This window comes from Carettochelys insculpta, chromosome 12 (genome assembly GCF_033958435.1).
Source record: "Carettochelys insculpta isolate YL-2023 chromosome 12, ASM3395843v1, whole genome shotgun sequence".
NCBI classification, from domain to species: Eukaryota; Metazoa; Chordata; order Testudines; family Carettochelyidae; genus Carettochelys; species Carettochelys insculpta.
In genome coordinates this window covers 9,938,376-9,955,747 of record NC_134148.1, presented here as the reverse complement: position 1 = coordinate 9,955,747, position 17,372 = coordinate 9,938,376, and the positions used below count along the sequence as shown (strand labels likewise).

The 17,372-nt window shown below is 43.3% G+C and overlaps 1 protein-coding gene across 9 annotated transcripts in view; it reads right to left on the bottom strand.

Annotated features, from left to right (window-relative positions):
- The window catches only part of HERC1 (HECT and RLD domain containing E3 ubiquitin protein ligase family member 1), a 280,539-nt gene that overhangs the window by 247,660 nt on the left and 15,507 nt on the right, over positions 1-17,372 (bottom strand). For 7 of the 9 annotated variants that reach the window (XM_075007327.1, XM_075007334.1, XM_075007331.1 and 4 more), the window contains exon 2: positions 1,056-2,011. In XM_075007327.1, the coding sequence (XP_074863428.1) occupies positions 1,056-1,985 (930 nt within the window). In that variant the 5' untranslated portion in view covers positions 1,986-2,011. Of the gene's footprint in view, positions 1-1,055; positions 2,012-10,692; positions 10,826-17,372 lie in introns of all 9 variants that reach the window. The other 2 variants (XM_075007328.1, XM_075007329.1) reach the window with 2 other exon arrangements.

Sequence of the window (17,372 nt, the reverse complement as noted above, 5' to 3'; positions counted from 1 at the left end):
AGATAACAGCCATGGCTCTCAGTGTTCTGTGCTGTTAGTTAGCGCTAATTTACCTCTGTCTTCCAAGAGCCCACTAAACAGTGGAAGTGTTAGTAATGCTGCTTATATTGACAATATTGACCTCCCATGGTCCAGCAAATTCTCTCATTCAGTACCAGTCAGATTCTGAGGGTGCCAGACTACAGAGGTTCAACCTGTTTTATGTTTACACAACAGTAGTTTTCTACAGTACCTTTATTTGGTGGTGTGCCCCGCACCATAAAAATTCTCCTTTTCAAATTAGGTTTAATGAATGTAGGTTTCTTGAAATTTAAATGGAGATGCACAGGTTTTTGTTTTTAGCTGAAGAGAAAAAAAATCCACCACCCCCCTGTTGTGTTTGTGCATAATAATTTTAGGATGGATAGGTTCTTGATTACACATCCTGCTGGGATTTCAAGACTTTAACGACTATTCCAGAGTGGGGAAAAGAATCCCTCTCTGGGAGCTTCAGCCATGAAGCTTACAAAAATCTCATCCATTTCACCTTGTTCAGAATTTACACAACAGCTTGTAAAAATTGCTATTTCCCCAAAAACAAAAAGCGTCGGAGCTCTGAGTTAATAAGACAGGTGGCGACTTCAGTAGCTACACAAATTTGAACAAACCAAGCATCTTACTCAATTTTGAACGCTGAATCAAACAGAAAGCAAACTTTAAAGCCCATTTTTCTACTTTTTACTAAGTTTATATTGGAATAAAAGGTATTTGCAAGTGGATACTTGTAGCACATTCTTGATATTCTGCACTATCGTGCCAGAAGTGTCAGATTTTTTTTTGTCTGTTTAGGGACTGAAGGTGTCAGGCAACAAGACATTCAAGCAAGGAAATTTTACTGAATATAAGATGCCCAAAAATAACATTTTCAAACCAATTATACCATTGTTAAAATCAGACACCTTCCATTCAGTTTTGAGGTAAATCAAATTAATAACATTTTAAGTTGTTAATAAATGACAAGGAAAGAGTTAAGCACAATAAAAATCAAATTCCAAATAAAAGTCTTACATACTTACCAAAGATCTCCGCATCTGTGTTAATATATTCATAAAGCAGTCAAAACTAATCATCCCTTCTTGACTTTGCAGCAGTTTGTTTTTCTCCATGGCATTTACTACTGCTGATGCACCTAAAGCCATCTCTATCCATTCAAGAAGGTACCTCAGAGAACCACGCTGGGCAGCTAAACCAAGAAGCAATTCAGATGCTAGCCTACGACCTAAAGTATCTGCCCCAGAGTTAGGAATTGTTACTCCTTTAAGAAATGTTGTTACTTGTGATAAACAGTCCAGTCCCATTGGTGGAATCTTACTTTCATTTGCCAGAGATAAAGGTGGCAAAGAGCTCACAACTTCTATCGCAGTATGAATGACATCATTGCAAAGACTGAGGCCAGGTCCTGAAGCAGGCATCATCCAACTTTGTCTTAGTAGTGCAAATAACAAGCTTAGTCCAGTTCGGACCCCCATTTCTATGAGAGCATCTGTACTAGACCTGGGGCGCTCACTGACAGAGTGGATATCTGTTGAGCCAGAACTGGTTTCTGGAGAATGCTGTTGCTGTTTCACCTTGCCTTTATCATGATATTTATTAGAAAGTGCATAAAAGATACGTTGCAATACAAGCAGACGTTTTCGAAGTGCTCCAGCAAACGGAGAATCTGAACACACCATCTTAGCCAGTGCCAGCTGGCTACTAAGAAGGGCATCCAAGTAGTGGTCCTGTTCATCACTTGATAAGGATTCACGTTCAAAGTCTGGTAACTGAGGTCCTTTGAGGCAGAGAACCTGCTGGGGCAAGGGTACTACTTCCTTATTGCTGACTAATTTAGAATACAGGACAGTAACTCCCTCCCTAGTGGCAATAGATTCACTGTCCTCCGTGATCCAGGAACTGTTTAGATGTTCAAGCCATTTCAGCTTAACTGGTGGCACCATAGCAGCCATGTTTGTTTATTCTTCTGCCATTAGTCCTAGGAATGCAAAAAAGGTTTATAGTCAAACACAAACTATCCAATTAAAAACAAAACCATTTTTCTACATAAGAAGCTAAGGATTTCCACTGGTGCTCAATTTAGGCATTACCACCCAAGTTCTGCTAACTAAATAGCTGCCAGAGTTCTTCCCAGGTGCAATATAAAAACATACAAAAATTCCTCGGACTAATGTTGGTCCTCATTTAAAAGTATACATAGGGCTTGTCTACACTTTCCCCCATCTTTGAAGGGGGCGTGGTAATCAGGGCCACGGGAGATTACTAATGAAGTGCTGCAATCAATATGCAGCACTTCATTAGGTTAATTTTTCCCCATGGCAACTTCGAAGTGTCAAACTTCAAAGTACCAGCATGCATGTAGCCATGAGCAATTCGAAGTGCACGTGCTATTTTGAAGTGCCAAAATTTTGAGGGGTAAAGGGACTTTGAAGTAGCGCAGGCACTTTGAAGTGCACACAGCTACACGCGTGCAGGCGCTTTGAAGTCTGATGCTTCAAAGTTGCCACGGAGTAAAATTAGACTAATGACGTGCTGAGTATTCACCCCAGCACTTCATTAGTAATCCCCTGTGGCCCTGATTACCATGCCGCCTTCAAAGTTGATGGCAAGTGTAAACCCAGCCATCAATTACTCCCTAACTAAAATATATAAAGGTGGAAATCCGCACAAAAAAAAATTAAATGCCGGCATCTCCATTCTTCACTTTTACAACTATTTTAATCGTTAGAGTCAACATTAGAGTCAAAGTAATTATCTACCTCTGACACATATATCCCCATCTCTATATACATTTTAGAATGCATCTGTCAGTCTCCGTTTGCCTGTCAGTGCTACGTTTGTTCAAGAATTCAACCCGTAAGAGCTGGAAGTACAAAATTTGGTATGCAGCTTCCTCTTACCCTAACTTGAGCCAAAGTCAGGGGCTGGTTGTGTCTGAAACCCCTCTGCTTCCCTGTATGATGAAACTCTACACAGGAGCCATGGACCCCAGCAAGAAAAACTTTAATTACAGATTGAGCAAGTGCAAAATGATCGTGGAATGCACCTTTGGATGTTTGACAGCAAAGTTCAGATATTTATTAACCCACATGGACGTCTGCAAAACTAATCTTCCCAACGTTCTTACAGTGTGGTCTATTTTGCACAACATATGTGAATCAAGACAGGAGACTTTCCCATTTATCTGGAATACCGAAGCGGAGGCAATAGGCAGGGCTCATTTGAAAATATACTTCAGGCTTGTCTACACTTGCCCCCAGCTTTGAAGGGGGCCTGTTAATTAGGGCCACAGTAGATTACTAATGAAGTGCTGCGGTGAATACACAGCACTTCATTAAGCTAATTTTCCCCCGGAACAACTTCGAAGTGCCAGCTTGCATGTAACCATGAGCAATACGAAGTGCCCATGCCATTTCGAAGTGCCAAAATTTTGAGGAGAAAAGGGACTTCGAAGTAGCACTGCCACCCACTGTCTATGCTGACACCCACCAGTACCTACACGCAGGCTGCAGAAATAAGGGACACCTTAAAGAACAGCTTTATGAATGATCTGCAGTGAATGTTACCTATGTATGTCTCTGCCAACAATGCCAATAAATCAACTGTGCTGTAATGAATGAATGCTCTTCTTTGGTGGGAGGGGTTTAAGTTAATAAACAGAACATGCCGCGCCTTCAGCGCCCCTCCCCATCTGGTCCCCTCAGCTGCATGTCTGCTGTAGACAAGGGAGTTTCACTGCCCAGCTCTGCCTTCAACGGCACTCACCCACTCCACATCCACCCGGTTCCCTCAGCCGCATGTCTGTTGCAAACAAGGGAGTTTCACTGCCCAGACATGCCTTCAGTGGCACTAACCCACCCCCACCCACCCTTTTAATTAGCGTTCACTACCCCCACTCCAGCAGGACAAGAAATCACACCACGCTCAAAGGAATAATTTTATTTTGAGGGGAGGAGAGGTGTAAATGGATGGGAAAAGAAGCCTTCTCAAGGGTGTTTCAATAGCCTTTTGCAGTGACCCTTGGGGCTGGAACAGCAGGGTAGCCTTGCCCTCCCTCCCTGTGTGTGGGGACCCTGACGACGGAGGGTGAGGGACCTCCCATCAGGGTACTCCAGCCAGTGGGTTGATGCTCTGCTGGTTTGGGAGTCCCTCTGCAACTGAAGCAGGGAGCTTAGGATCTCCGTCTGCTCAGTAATGGCCATTACGAGCTTTGCTGTGACCTCAGTGTGCTTTGCCACAGCCTCATTCATCTTTGCTTGATCTGCAGCAGCAGCAATTGTCACTCTCTCGTTAAAATTAACTTGACTCTGACGCCACTCAGCTATACTGTGACGCCACTAAGCAGTGTCCTTTGTCAAGTTCTTCTGCTCTGCTTGAGTGTCTTGCATGTGTTGCAGGATGATATCTCATTTGCATTTCCTGCGTCCCCCGGTTTTCTCTGCAACACTGGGCATTGGGTCCCCCTCCGAGGCAGAGCAGGGGGAGAGGAATCTTCTAGATGAGCTGGGGAGGGGGAGTCCTTGGGCCAAGTGGGGGGAGGGGGTTCAGCTAAGCAGGGGTGATGAGGTTTTTGGGCTGGATGGGGGAGACTGTGTTCAGGCAGGGGATTGTGGTGCCTTGGTGGGGCAGCGTGAGGGTTCAATCTGAGTGGGGGTGGGGAGGGCATGTTCTGGCTGGGGGGATGTTGGGGCCTGGCGGGGGAATTTTGGTCTGAGTGGGGGTGGGGTGAGGTCTTGTGCTGATGGGGTGTGGGGGGGGGCTCTTCAGGACTAGTGGGGCTGGGGTGGGGAGCCTAACTGGGAGTGGCTGGAGTGGGAACGGGGGCAGAGACAGCTAGAGAGCTGAGGGTTGGGGAAGCAGGGCTGGGCCTGATGTGGCAAGGGGGTGGTCCATATTTATTTTAAAAAAGTACACATACCACAGAAACTCCTGCATATGGTGGTCTGGGTCTTAAATGCACGCAGCCAACATATCCCAGAAGTCTGTCAGACACATCATTAGTGTTCTTTGCAAAGCTGATTGACAAGGACAAACAGTCTGAAATCTTCACAGAGGAAGGCTAGTCCTTGCCAGCACTATAAATTCTGTGCTGAGTTGGAGCATGGATTTCTCTGTTTACTTTAAGACTCTGAACCAGAGGAGTGTGTACAGAACTAGTCACATGTTGTGGTGATCCTCCTCAAATTAGCTAGTACTCCATGTAAAAATATACCTGAAATCCTTCTCTCTGTGGATGAGCTGCCACTACCAAAAGACACTTCATGAAAACAGCTAATGCTGTAGAAAGCCCAAAGAGTATATCCTACCAGGAGTCTCAGCTATATCCTGCAACCTGGAGATAGAAACATAAGCACCTTGGAAGTGGAGAGCTACAAACCAGTCCATAGGTGCTAATGAAAGCACTACTCACATTACCGGCACTATTCTTCAGAATCGGTGACAAGCGTCCCACAAAAGGGGAGACAATTAGTAATCCCAGCCCAAAACTTGAAAACCAAAAGGGATGCTAAATAAATAAATAAAATAAAATACTGGAGGGGAGGGGAAGAGAAAAGGGTGCAGAATAAAATAGTTCTGGGGGAATTCTACACTGAGTCTTAAAATTCTGCATGTTTTACTTGTCAAAACAACACTGTAGAAATTTGTAATTTACTTCAAAATATCTTTCAGCATGTATGTGTGTACTGTTACAGACATACAAATTTTCTCCCAGGAACAGAATTACAGACCCCTTTACAACAACCCAGTTCCTCTGCCTCCTCCCCACCCAGAGTCTAGCTGTGTCTACCTGCACCAAACATCCACACTTCCTATCCTCCAGGAATCCAGAGAGAGAAACAGCCTGATGTTGGGTTTCAGGCTTGTATGGAGATCCCTACAAGTCACTGTCATCTTTCAGAGCAAGCTGTGAACTGAAGCTACCAGGAACTTTCCAGCTCCTTTCCCCTCCCCAAGGAAGCATCTTCTGTTTGCAAACTGGGCTCTGCTCCATCTTCCACCCTTTTCTGGGAGGTGAGGGCAGAAGATGGGGAAGGAGTCCACGCCCATAATTAATTTCTGCATAAATTCTGCAATGCACAGAGGCACAGAATTCCCCCAGAGTAACAGAAAAAAAAAATCTCATAATCCATGCAGTTTTCCAACATTTGCATCAAATCAGCTGTCTCAAAGCTCTGAATGGCAGACCAGCTTTGGAAGCAGCAAAGAGTCACCTCTGTTGTTTTGTCTCTTCCTGAGTAGCTCAGAAGATCTTGGTAGTTGATCACAGCAAGATGCACTACAGGAAATGTTTGCTGTTGCATCTGCTTCCTTTTAGGAAGTACGACAGTATCCCAATGTGGAAGGTATCATTCCCCTCAAATAAAAACTCTTTTACTGTTGCCTGGACCTCCCTATGAACACTACGTGCCTGATGTGATATTACATCCCATATTCTTTATCGAAATATGCATATGCATATGTATATGAATAACTAGAAGATGTTTATGTAAATTGTATCTTGTAACATTAAAAAAGCTGTAATCTACTGAATGTGCACATTCTATTTGTGTGCATGTATCACTCCTGTATTTGAAGTTAGAAATATGAAGTATAAACTTCTTTATTAATCTAGACATGCTAAACGTCCATTCGCAGTACTCAAGGAACCTAATGGGCCAGGACTTGGGGGATCTGTAAATAGTCTTGTATTTCCTGTAAGTCCTGCTAAGATGTGAGAGACTTGACAGAACCCATTGTAGATGCAGTTCTTTTCCACTACAAAAAGTGCAAAGAATTTAAACTGAACACAGAAGGATTCTTTTCTTTAGCAAAGATGATATAAAGGTGAGAAACAAAACAATAGGCAGCAGCCAGATGCAAGGACACACCTGATTACCACCTGAATTCCCAGTATGCTGCACATCCACACAACTACCCATTTAGGCCCACACAGGTGTTCAGGGAGCCAAGCAGGGCAGGAACCTGTGGCAGATACCAGAGAGCTGTAGCCAGGGCATGGGTGGGACACAGGTATAATCCTGAGGACTCAGCAGCAAGACAGTACACAACAAACAAATCTAAACATCACCCAAAAATTCCTTTTGTGTGTGGCAAATAAGCTTTCCCAGACAGCTGCTATAACTTAGGCCTTGTCTACACATAATGTTAAGTTTAATTAAGTTAAGCCCCTGTACAAACATTGCAGTAATTAATGGGGCAGTTTCACATGCACTCTAGGCTCCTCCTATCAGCAGCATGTCCCCTCATCTGGAGCACTGCCAACTAGAGCCTTCCCTTAAGGCTGACAGCCAACAAGCGAAGAAAGTAATGCAAACTGTATGGACACTATGCTGTCCTAATTTCATCCACATAAGACCTATGCCTTTCACAGAAGCAGAATTAAATCAATACACTGGACAACCTATAACAGCAGGAGCTTCCATCAAGTGTAGACTACAACTGGGAAGAAGGGGCTTTTGAAATCAAGGAGGTTGTTTCGAAAGACCCCCACCTACATGGGTGGCAGGCGTTTGGAATCCAGCTGTTTCGAAGCATGCACATCAGCCATTAAGCTAATGAGGCACTGCCTATACATGGCAGAGCCTCATTACCATATTCCCAAGTTCCACATTACCTTAGCTCCTGCGAAAGGAGGGGCTAGTGTGGCCACTGCCTTTGAGTTAGGTCAGTGTAAGCTAACTGACATAGCCCTTACTCTGTAGTGTAGATCAGGCCTTAGCGTCTGACAATGTTGGCAGCTCAACTAGGATTAAAGATTTTTCAGTTTTCACTAATGGCTATTGGGAACTGCATTGGTAGCAGTGAAAGTATCAAATTTCTAGTTCACATCACTGAGACAACCTGTGATGCTCTCAGCAATACCAGAGGCAGGTCCTTGAACTATTCAGTAGACAGGGAACATGTAAAAAACCCAAAAGTTGGCAAGCAGAAGAAATGAGAGAGACACTGCAGCAAGACCGGGCCTAAAAGTGGGGGATCCAAGCTTACCGGATACCTAGTCAGAGTTTAGTAGGAAATATGAATCCCCTGAGCAGGGTCCAGAGACAGCTTCCTGGCATGAATTCAAACTCTTATTAGAGGAGATGGATATGAAGGTGGGGGTGGAGGAAGGGGAGAGGAAAGACGGGAAAGCAGGAAAAAAGTTTCTCACCTGCACACTGTCATGAGAGAAGGGGGCATATCATTTTAAGTGTTACCTTTCAAGCTCCAGCTAAACGGCTGGATGAATGCATGAGCAAATGAATAGAGAAAATGTGTTGTACGCAAGTTAACTGATGAGTAAACAGGAAGAACAAAATACAAGACTGATGAGCTAAGGTAGAAAAAAGAAAAAAGGTAAGCAATATTATTGTGGAAGTAGAGCAAAACATATGGAAAGAAATGAAGGACTTTAAGGGAAAGAAAGGGGAAAGCTGACAGTGAAAGAGAGTACATGGACTGAAGGCAGGAAGGGAGAGATGAACACATGCAAGACATTTTTGAAAAGGTTTTTAACAGAAAGCTGACCAATGCTAAAACTAACTTATTTACATAAAATAGCTAACTATTATTTTATTCACTTAAATGAGGGAACATAGCAACTAACTTTTTTACCCACGCCTAATAAAGCAAGGTTTCCTTTGTGTAGCACACAGGAAATGTAGCCTACCAACAAGAGGAAACAAAGTGAAAGTGATGTGTCCATGTATTTTTATTTTAACTCTTTTCATGGTTCTCCAGTCCACAAAAGCTTATGCCGAAAAAAATGTTTGCCTTTAATACGCCACCAGATTCCTCATTATTTTTATTTGAGCTCCAAGACAAAGCTTGCATCAGACCATGCACTTTCAATGATCTTCAGTATTCCAACAGGATATTCATACTTAATAAATAAAAGGCTGCTGGTAAGGAATTGTAATTGTTCTCCAGAACAGGAAAAAAAGTTAAGGGGTAAAAAATCAGCCTGAAATGTAGCCAATGTCTCTACCAAGTTAAAAGTAGTTTCATGTATTTTGTGCTGGTATTTGACAGCACCTCGGTGGCCCCAGCCATGGGATCCCCAGCCAGGTGGTAGGGAGCCAGCTGAGTAGTTGCTCCTTTCTTTATCTTTTTTTCCTCCAAGAAAGCACCGTCTATACCTATATATTTTTGAAGAGAGAGTGTGTGTCTGTGAGTCAGTCCAAGTCTATTTTTTTCAAGAACTCCTCCTAAACAGTAAGATCTAGGCCACCAAACTTGGTATGCAGCTTCCTCTTAGCCTAATATAAAGCAAGGTCAGGGTTCGGTTGTGCTAGGACAAGGAATTCCATTCTCTAACATGAAAAGGGAGGGGGCTGCTGGGAGGAACAGCTATGCTCCTCAATGAATACAAGAGACAGAGAGAGAGACAGGGTACAGTTATATTCCAGAGACCACAGGGGGGTGGCTACACCAGGAAGCGACTAGCCAGCATATGTTGCCAGCCACTGGACAAGGTAAGTAGCCTCCCTGCTCCAAACCCCTCCCCTGCCAGGAGGAGCTGAGGATGGGGCAGGTCAGCATAGCCATGACCCGCCCCCTCCGGCAAGATGGGGCCAGACAGGGTAGCCCAGTCAATGCATCCCTGCCCCTACGCCCCTCCCTGCCCCCAAGAGAAGCCAGCGTCACAACCACTGCCGGAGCAGCACCACCCTCACTACCATGGATAGCCCTGGTAAGCCCCTTCAACTTCCTGCCCTAGGCCACTCGCCAACCCTGAACCCTCTCTCCAAACCCCCCACACCAAGCCTCTGCCCTGAACCCCTCTCTTTACGCCCCACAACCCTCACTCCTGCATCCCCTACATGTCCTCAGCCATCTGCAATGAGCCTCCACACCTCTGAGCCCTTCCTCACCCCCACCCCTCCCCACATACCACTCCCCTGCCTTGAGCCTTTCCTCATGCCTGAGCCTTCATTCCTGCACTCTAACACCATGAGCCACCTACCCTGAGCCACTGTTCACCACCAAACTAACTCCAGCCCTCACAAGCCCACAGAAACCCACTGCCCAGAGCCTCTCTTGACCCCAAACCTTCAAACTCCTGTTCCCCCCACACCTCCAGCCCTGAGCCCTCCATCCCCAAACCCTCACTCCTGCACCCCTGATTCCCAAGCCTCCTACCCTGAGCCCCTCCCCAGCACCCTTTGTACTGTCCTGACTCCTGCATACAACCCCTCACCAAAAAAAATTAGCCGAGCTAAGCACCTGAGCAACCCCATGTACATCTGCTAGTTCCATATATTTTTGAGTCTCCCACTCCACAAATGTGGTCAAAATACATTTTCTTCCTTCTTCAGAATTGTTTTTCACTTTCCACTCAGGTATGACTGGACTAAACAAATAGAAGAAACACCTGACACCAGTCAAACAATATGTGATCAAAGAAGGTAAGCAAAATTTTAAATCTAATCTGTGTGTTACTTGTACTACTTTCCCCTTAATCAGGTTAAAAACATTCAGATGTGGGAGGTTTCTTCCAGATCCATTTCTATGTTTTGTACAATAACCCACCACAAGCTACATAATCAGAAGAGAATTCAGTCAACTACATAAGGTTTTTAAAGCACACACACACACGCCAATCAGATTCATCTTATTTACATTTACACACTATAAAAGAGTTTCTTACCATACAATTTGGAAAGCCTATAGCCGTACCTCTGTTTATGATCTTGAGGGAATCTAACCAGTTTAGCATTGTCAGAGGATCAGTGATCTCCAAAAGCACATAAAGGTCGCAGGAAGAAGCATTCATAACTGGGTAGGTGGCATCCTTTGGAGTAAATAAGGTCTTTCAGTGGAGATAAAACATAAAATGTCACTAGGTCATTAAAGAATCCCAGGCACTTTTGAAACAGTAAGGTGTTAACCCCACTATTATGCCCAAATTCCAAATTTTTCCTTATTAAATTTTTCACTACATTAGTGACACTCAAGAGGTGAGCTTCCCGTGTGGCCCACCACAACATTAACACCACTTGCAAATTCTGGGAATTTATGAATAATGTCCCCTCTTTGTAACAGGTAGTTTTTCTGTGTGACATTTGTCACTTGAACTCCCTTCAGCTTGCACCTTCAAGGCTTTGGAAGTAATGTTGGGGACCTGTTTGAAAAGTGTGCCTTTCAGAAGAATCTTGAAATCTTTCAGAGACTTATATAGGAAAGATGTTACATTAATCCACACTCCATGATTTTGCTAAATTGAAATCTCCATGAAAATAATGCAAGAATTCCTAACCAATCTGACTTAAAATTCTCATATTGCATTTTACAATTATCAAATTCCAAGAAATGAACTTATATTTTCTCATTATCTGTTTGTTGTCTCTGTTAACAGACCTTGCTCTTCTGAAGCCAAAAAATATTTTGTTTCAATGGATGAAACAATCAGAAAGTCTTTCGGTTAGAAATTGTATGACTCCAGAGTTCACCAGTGCATGTGCCTTGTCTTGACCTCCCACAAAGTGTTTTTCACAAATCTTCCCAGAAACAATTAAAGTCACATCTACCATTAGCAACTGCCATAAACACCAGTAATAGTTTTGATTCATAACCTTTAAGAGATAAAAACAATATTTATGTTGCAATCAAGGTCTATGTATCAACAGCTGAAGTTGGGTTTTTTATGGTCAGCCTTCTATGCAAATAGGTCACCTCTTGACAAAAACTCCTCAAATTAACACAAGACATCCACTGAGTATCACTATCCTACACTGTCAACTGAATAAAGTAAGTGTTAGACCCAGGATACTAGAGAAGCAAGTTGGGGGAAGTAATATATTTTATTCTGCTGGTGAGCCAAGCTTTTGAGACCTGAAGAGCACCTTGCATTTCTTGTTATCAACTGTTAAGCAGTGTTCCAATGCACATTTAAGGACAACTGCATCATTCTACAGGAGCCAGACAGGAGCACTGAACTTCTAGCAGGTTAAGTGATTTTCCTTTAGGCTGTGTCTATAGTGGACATAGAAGTTGACTGCAGAGGCAATTTAGCAATGCCAATTTGTGTAGCTAAAATCAACACATTATGCTTGGCTAACCTGTCTGTCTTAACTGGGGAAGGTCAACAGGAGAGTCAATCCTTCAGCGTTCCTTACTCCTCACCTCTCGTGAAGAGCACAGGGGTCACCTTTGAACCCTTGAGAGCTCGATTTCGAGCACACGTGAAATCAAACCCCAGAAGACTGGCCTTGAACAGGTCGATCTTCCACAGTAGCCCTCGGAATGGAAGGTCCTAAAATAATGAAGTAATGTAGCATGCTACAATTAAACTGATTACCATGACACATATTATTAGGAGACTTCACCGAATTAAGTTTAATGATTTTTGGGATCCTTGTATTAAAATGGAACATTTGGAACTGTTTCACAAATGGGGTTCTGCAAAGTGAAAATAAGGGTTCCATGAAAAAATTCCATTACAACAGCTCAGGGGTGCACATGAAGGCTCTAAATGGGGGGCACAGAGCTATCAGCCTCCCCCCGCCCCATGCAACTGCATTGCTTCCAGAGGTCTAGCTGCATGCAAAACCAGCCTCTCTGCTCCTTAAACCAGGTATCTTCCTCCTTCTTCTCTTCTGTAAAGTAACAAGGGGTGGGAGGTGGGGGGAGTTCAGGAAAAAAAAAAAAAAGCAAGTAAGCAGGGACGGAAAAACAACTCAAATAACCTCTGAGGCAAGGGCTGGAGGAGGGATGTGCTGCTCTGTTTCTCTCCCCCTCCCACACAAGGCCAAAGCCAGGGGACTACTGTTTACCCTGGACACCTCCCCTCTCTTTCTCTGAAGCTGTTGCTCTCTTTGCAAAGGCGCAAGCTCCTCATGCAGGCTGCCTGCTCCTTCCCTGAGATTGGGGTCAGGGAAAGAAGCTGGGGGGAATTGATAGGAACCAGATCCCCCAAGCTTCCCAGCAGTCAGGCTCACACCAAAGAAATGAGCTTCGTAAAGGGGCAGGAGTCAGAGACTGTACTGCAAAGCAGCAAGTGGATGGATCCATTCACACACCTTCCCAGCACAGCCATATTCCCTTTCTGCAGGCGTGTGGAACAGTTTCCTTTTCTTTTACCTTTAGGTTTTTTTTTTTCCCTCCCTCCAACTCCATTTGATTTGAGGCCTCGCAAACAGCAGCTCAGGTCCCGTGGAACTCACTACCTTGCAATCTTCTCAAGCCTGAAATGAAAGACTGCGAATGGTAAATGTGGGAGCCAGGTATTCTTAAAAAATATGGATGACAGAATCAGAATTTCACTGGAGTCCTAATCCCAGGGAGGCTGGAACAATTATTATAGTTGGGGTGTTCAGAGCTTTTGAACCAAATTGAAAACCCTGGCACCTATAGTTCCTGCACCTATACCTGATCCTGGCTTTTTACTGTTTATCCTGGCACTGAGCCAACTGTCCTCAAGCAAAAGGTTATATATCCAGCAGTGATGAAAACCTATAACTTCAATTTGTCCAAAGTGCTGCACCAACACAGATTAATTACAAATAGGAATATACAAAATTAGGGAATTGACTAGAATGTATTAACCTTAGTCTGGTATTGATCTCCTGATTTTATTGCATGTCTCATGTTAGTTGGCGTTCTTCTTAAAGGCCCAGGTCAAGTGATTTCATGAGAACCTCAACTTTTCTTTTTTCAAGTATATATCTAGACCTCAACTACAGGGAAAAAACCTGAAAATGTGAACTAAATGCATGTTAAAAGTTGGGAAGCCAGAGGACCATTTAAAGAAAAATCCTTTTATTAGTCTCAGAGGGGTAGCCATGTTAGTCTGTATCTGCAAAAACAGAGAGGAGTCCCATGGCACCTTAAAGCAGGGGTGCACATACCCTCTGCTGCTGCCAAGGGAATGCTGCATGTCACCTCTGGGGGGCCACCACTCACTTCCAGACAAATTGGGGTGTCCTCACTAATTTCAGGGATAAAAAGTATGGCCTGGTGTAAAAGGTTTGCTCACCCCTGCAACAGCTGACTCCTCTGTGGCTCCCTGCCCTGCCACAACTGAAACAGTAGAACTTAATGTGATTCGTTGAACAGCTGACAGAGCAGTGGCAGGGATCCGGCTGTTAAGCCAACTGAATTTAGTTCCATTATTTCAGCAGTGGCAGGGCAGGGAGCCAGAGAGCCCTTCACTTGCCCTGCTGCCCAAGCAGCCATGCACCACCAGTGGGCATGGCTCAGCTCACCTCCCACCAACAGAACAGCCCCACGCCAGACTTCCTTCTGCTGGGCACACATGGCTGCCGTGCATAGGCCTCCCAGCCACAGTCACAGATGAGTTAGTCCTGGAGGACCGGTTTGGGATGGAGAGGGGTTAAGCTTGGGGTAGGTTTGGGTCTGAGCGAGGTTAAGCCCGGGGATAAGGGGGTGGATCTGGGGGCTAAGGCAGGTAAAGTTTGGAGATGGGGGGCAGGTTTGGGGGCTGAAGGGGGTAGAGCCTGGAGTTGCACAAGATTCTTGAGTTTAAAAGGGTTCCGTGACCAAACAAAATTGGGAAACACTAATTTTGAGAGATTATATACAATACTATAAATTTATAAGGGGGAGATATGCGAGGCCTGAGAGTTCAAGGGGCTATACTCAAAATGCATCAGACAAGAATGGGCTTTTGGAACAATAAGTATGAAGTGGCTTTCCTGGGGAACCCTCAAGGAGAACTTAATACCTACTGCCAGCATTATGCAAAAAAACTCTCTCAGAAACTGGAAATAAAAGGCCAGAGCTGTATAAACAAACACTGAACTGCCCAGCCAGGGTCCTGGTCCTCAATCTGAAAGATATGAATTTGTAATCACAGTACAGGTTTTGAAAGACTGGCACCTACACGAGCCTGCAGTTGGTATCAGAGTTTCTCTCTGATAAGCCTTTCCGTATGTATTAGTGTATTTTATTGTTTTTCATATGTTGTCTCTGTAAAACTTTAAGAATAAATGTTCTTGCTTGTACAGCTGCATTGTAATTTATCAAACAGACAATACACTGCGCTTTGCCTTCTCTCCAGAGACTATGCCGAGACACTGGCCTTTTACTTAGTCTTGCTTTCAGGGAAATACTTCCATGCATTTAGGGAATTGTATAGTCTGAAAAAACCCTGGTGTCACGAGAAAGTATGTCACCAGACTGCTCAAGAGAGGTGCCAACTAGAGTGGATGTCCTTGGTAAATTATATATGATAAACACAGGCACAGTCACCTTGAAACTGTGACAAACCACATAACACTAACCTACAACGCTATTTAAAAGTTATAAAACACAGGCATTCTTTACTGCTAACCTCTTATTTTCTATTAATGGTAAAATGCTTACTCTCAGAGGTACAACACTAAGTTCTTCTGCAGCTGATTATAATTATATACACATACATTTTAAATCATATTGAATAATTTTTATGCTTCTAACAAGACAAAAAACACATTGAAAAAGAAAGGTAAAGGGTGTGTTAATTCTAAAGTCTTGAGTACATTAAAGGAAGATATAGGTGTAACTGCCCTAAAAATCATAAATTCACAAACATTCAGTTTAATACAATGACATCAGTATGTACCACTGCTTCTACAACAGACCTTCACATTCTTATAATTATACTGGCAGTAAACATTGGTGAAAACTTTCTTAACACAGACAAGACCAACATCATTACTGCACAATATATGTTGGAATATTACAGAAAAATGATAAATTTATATCTGTGCCTGGAAAGTATGAAGCCATAATTCACTCTGGAAAACAAACAAGCTGCTTTTAAGAATGAAGCTAAAGTCTGCTCTGCATATGGCTAACAAAGTCACTGTTCAGTTCATGTTAAGCAGACACACACCAGACACTTCTAAATCCTCTGCATCTTGTGCTGGTGTTGAAAAAACAGCTAAGGAATCCTAACCTTCAATAAATATCAGGCTCAGTGAAAAAGATAGTACTTAAAATTGCAAGCCTGGATCAGAGATTTACTTTCCCAAAGTAAGTTTTTGATAGAAAAATAAAATCACACTCCATGCCTGCCCAGTTCACCAATCAGTCATGGCAAAGGTTAGTAATGTGTATATAACTACAGCAACATAATTATAACAATGAATATTCACATACCGGCATGACATACACTCCTCATCTGACACAAAAGGCCATAATTATTTATCTAGCGATGCAGTCAATTTGACAGATACAAATTATAATCCTGAATCATCTTGGGACTGCAACCTACAAATGTTGGGACGGGGGCAGGTTATGTGTATGTGCGCATCATCCATTGTGTAGCTCCCATCTCTCTCAATCTTCTGAGACCACAAAAGAATGATGGAATTTGTTTTGGCACTTTGCTGAGGAGAGATGCTGCTGCTCCCAGAAACAGATATGAACTCCAGAGAAGCTCCACTTCCCCTGACCCAGAACTGGGAAAGAGATGGGTGGGAAAGAGAGAAACTGAGATGTGACCAGATTAGAGGAAGCAACACACCAAGATGGAGAGAAAAGAGGAAGATAGGATCAAGCTGTTCCTTAGCTTCTTCTCCCTGGCCTCCTGCAGCTCAGCCCAGGTATCTTGCTACTCTCAGATGGTAGATGCAAGCCATCATGTTCTGTTTTATGATCCACTGCTAGTCACAAACTACAGTCAAACTATGTTGAACAATACTAAGTACCTTTTCCTTTTATTCTAATTTCTTTGTTTTATTCTATTTCTAAGAATGTTAAATGTTTTCACAGAATGGACCTCATTCCAATGAGTGTCTGTGGGCCATTTCCCCTTCCATCCCTTGCTACCTGCAACAACTCTTCTCATTCATAACCCAACCACCTCCTCTCCCTTTCCATGACATAACATCCATGCGGCAACAACAGCGGCAGTTCAGTGGAAAAGCAAATAGATATATTAAATACTTTTATACAATTACTTTTGTTTATAGTGATCAGGCAGCTGGAAGCAAGGAGAAGGCAGAACCATGAGACCAGACAATGACTGGAAACCAAAGTAAATAAATTGAATACAAATGCCTTTGCTTGTCTTGGGGACAGAATGTCTGGCATGCTTAGTGGGTGACTGCTAAGATTTTAGACAGAGCTATAGTTTAATGAAGATATCTCACTACACATTCATTCTAACAGTTTGCCCAAAACAGGGATCAAGCAAAGATAATCACTGCTGTTAGGATAGTTTGTAGGGATATTAGGAGTTCCAAACAAAGGGGGGAAAAATTTTTTAAAAAAGCAGTATTTTTCAAAACAGGAAAATTGCATGCATTTAGAAAAAACAGAAGATCCTGCAATTTCAGGTTCTTTACACCACTGCTACAAAACCTAAGCATTTCTTTAAAAAAATAATAATCATCCCACACGCTCACTCTCCT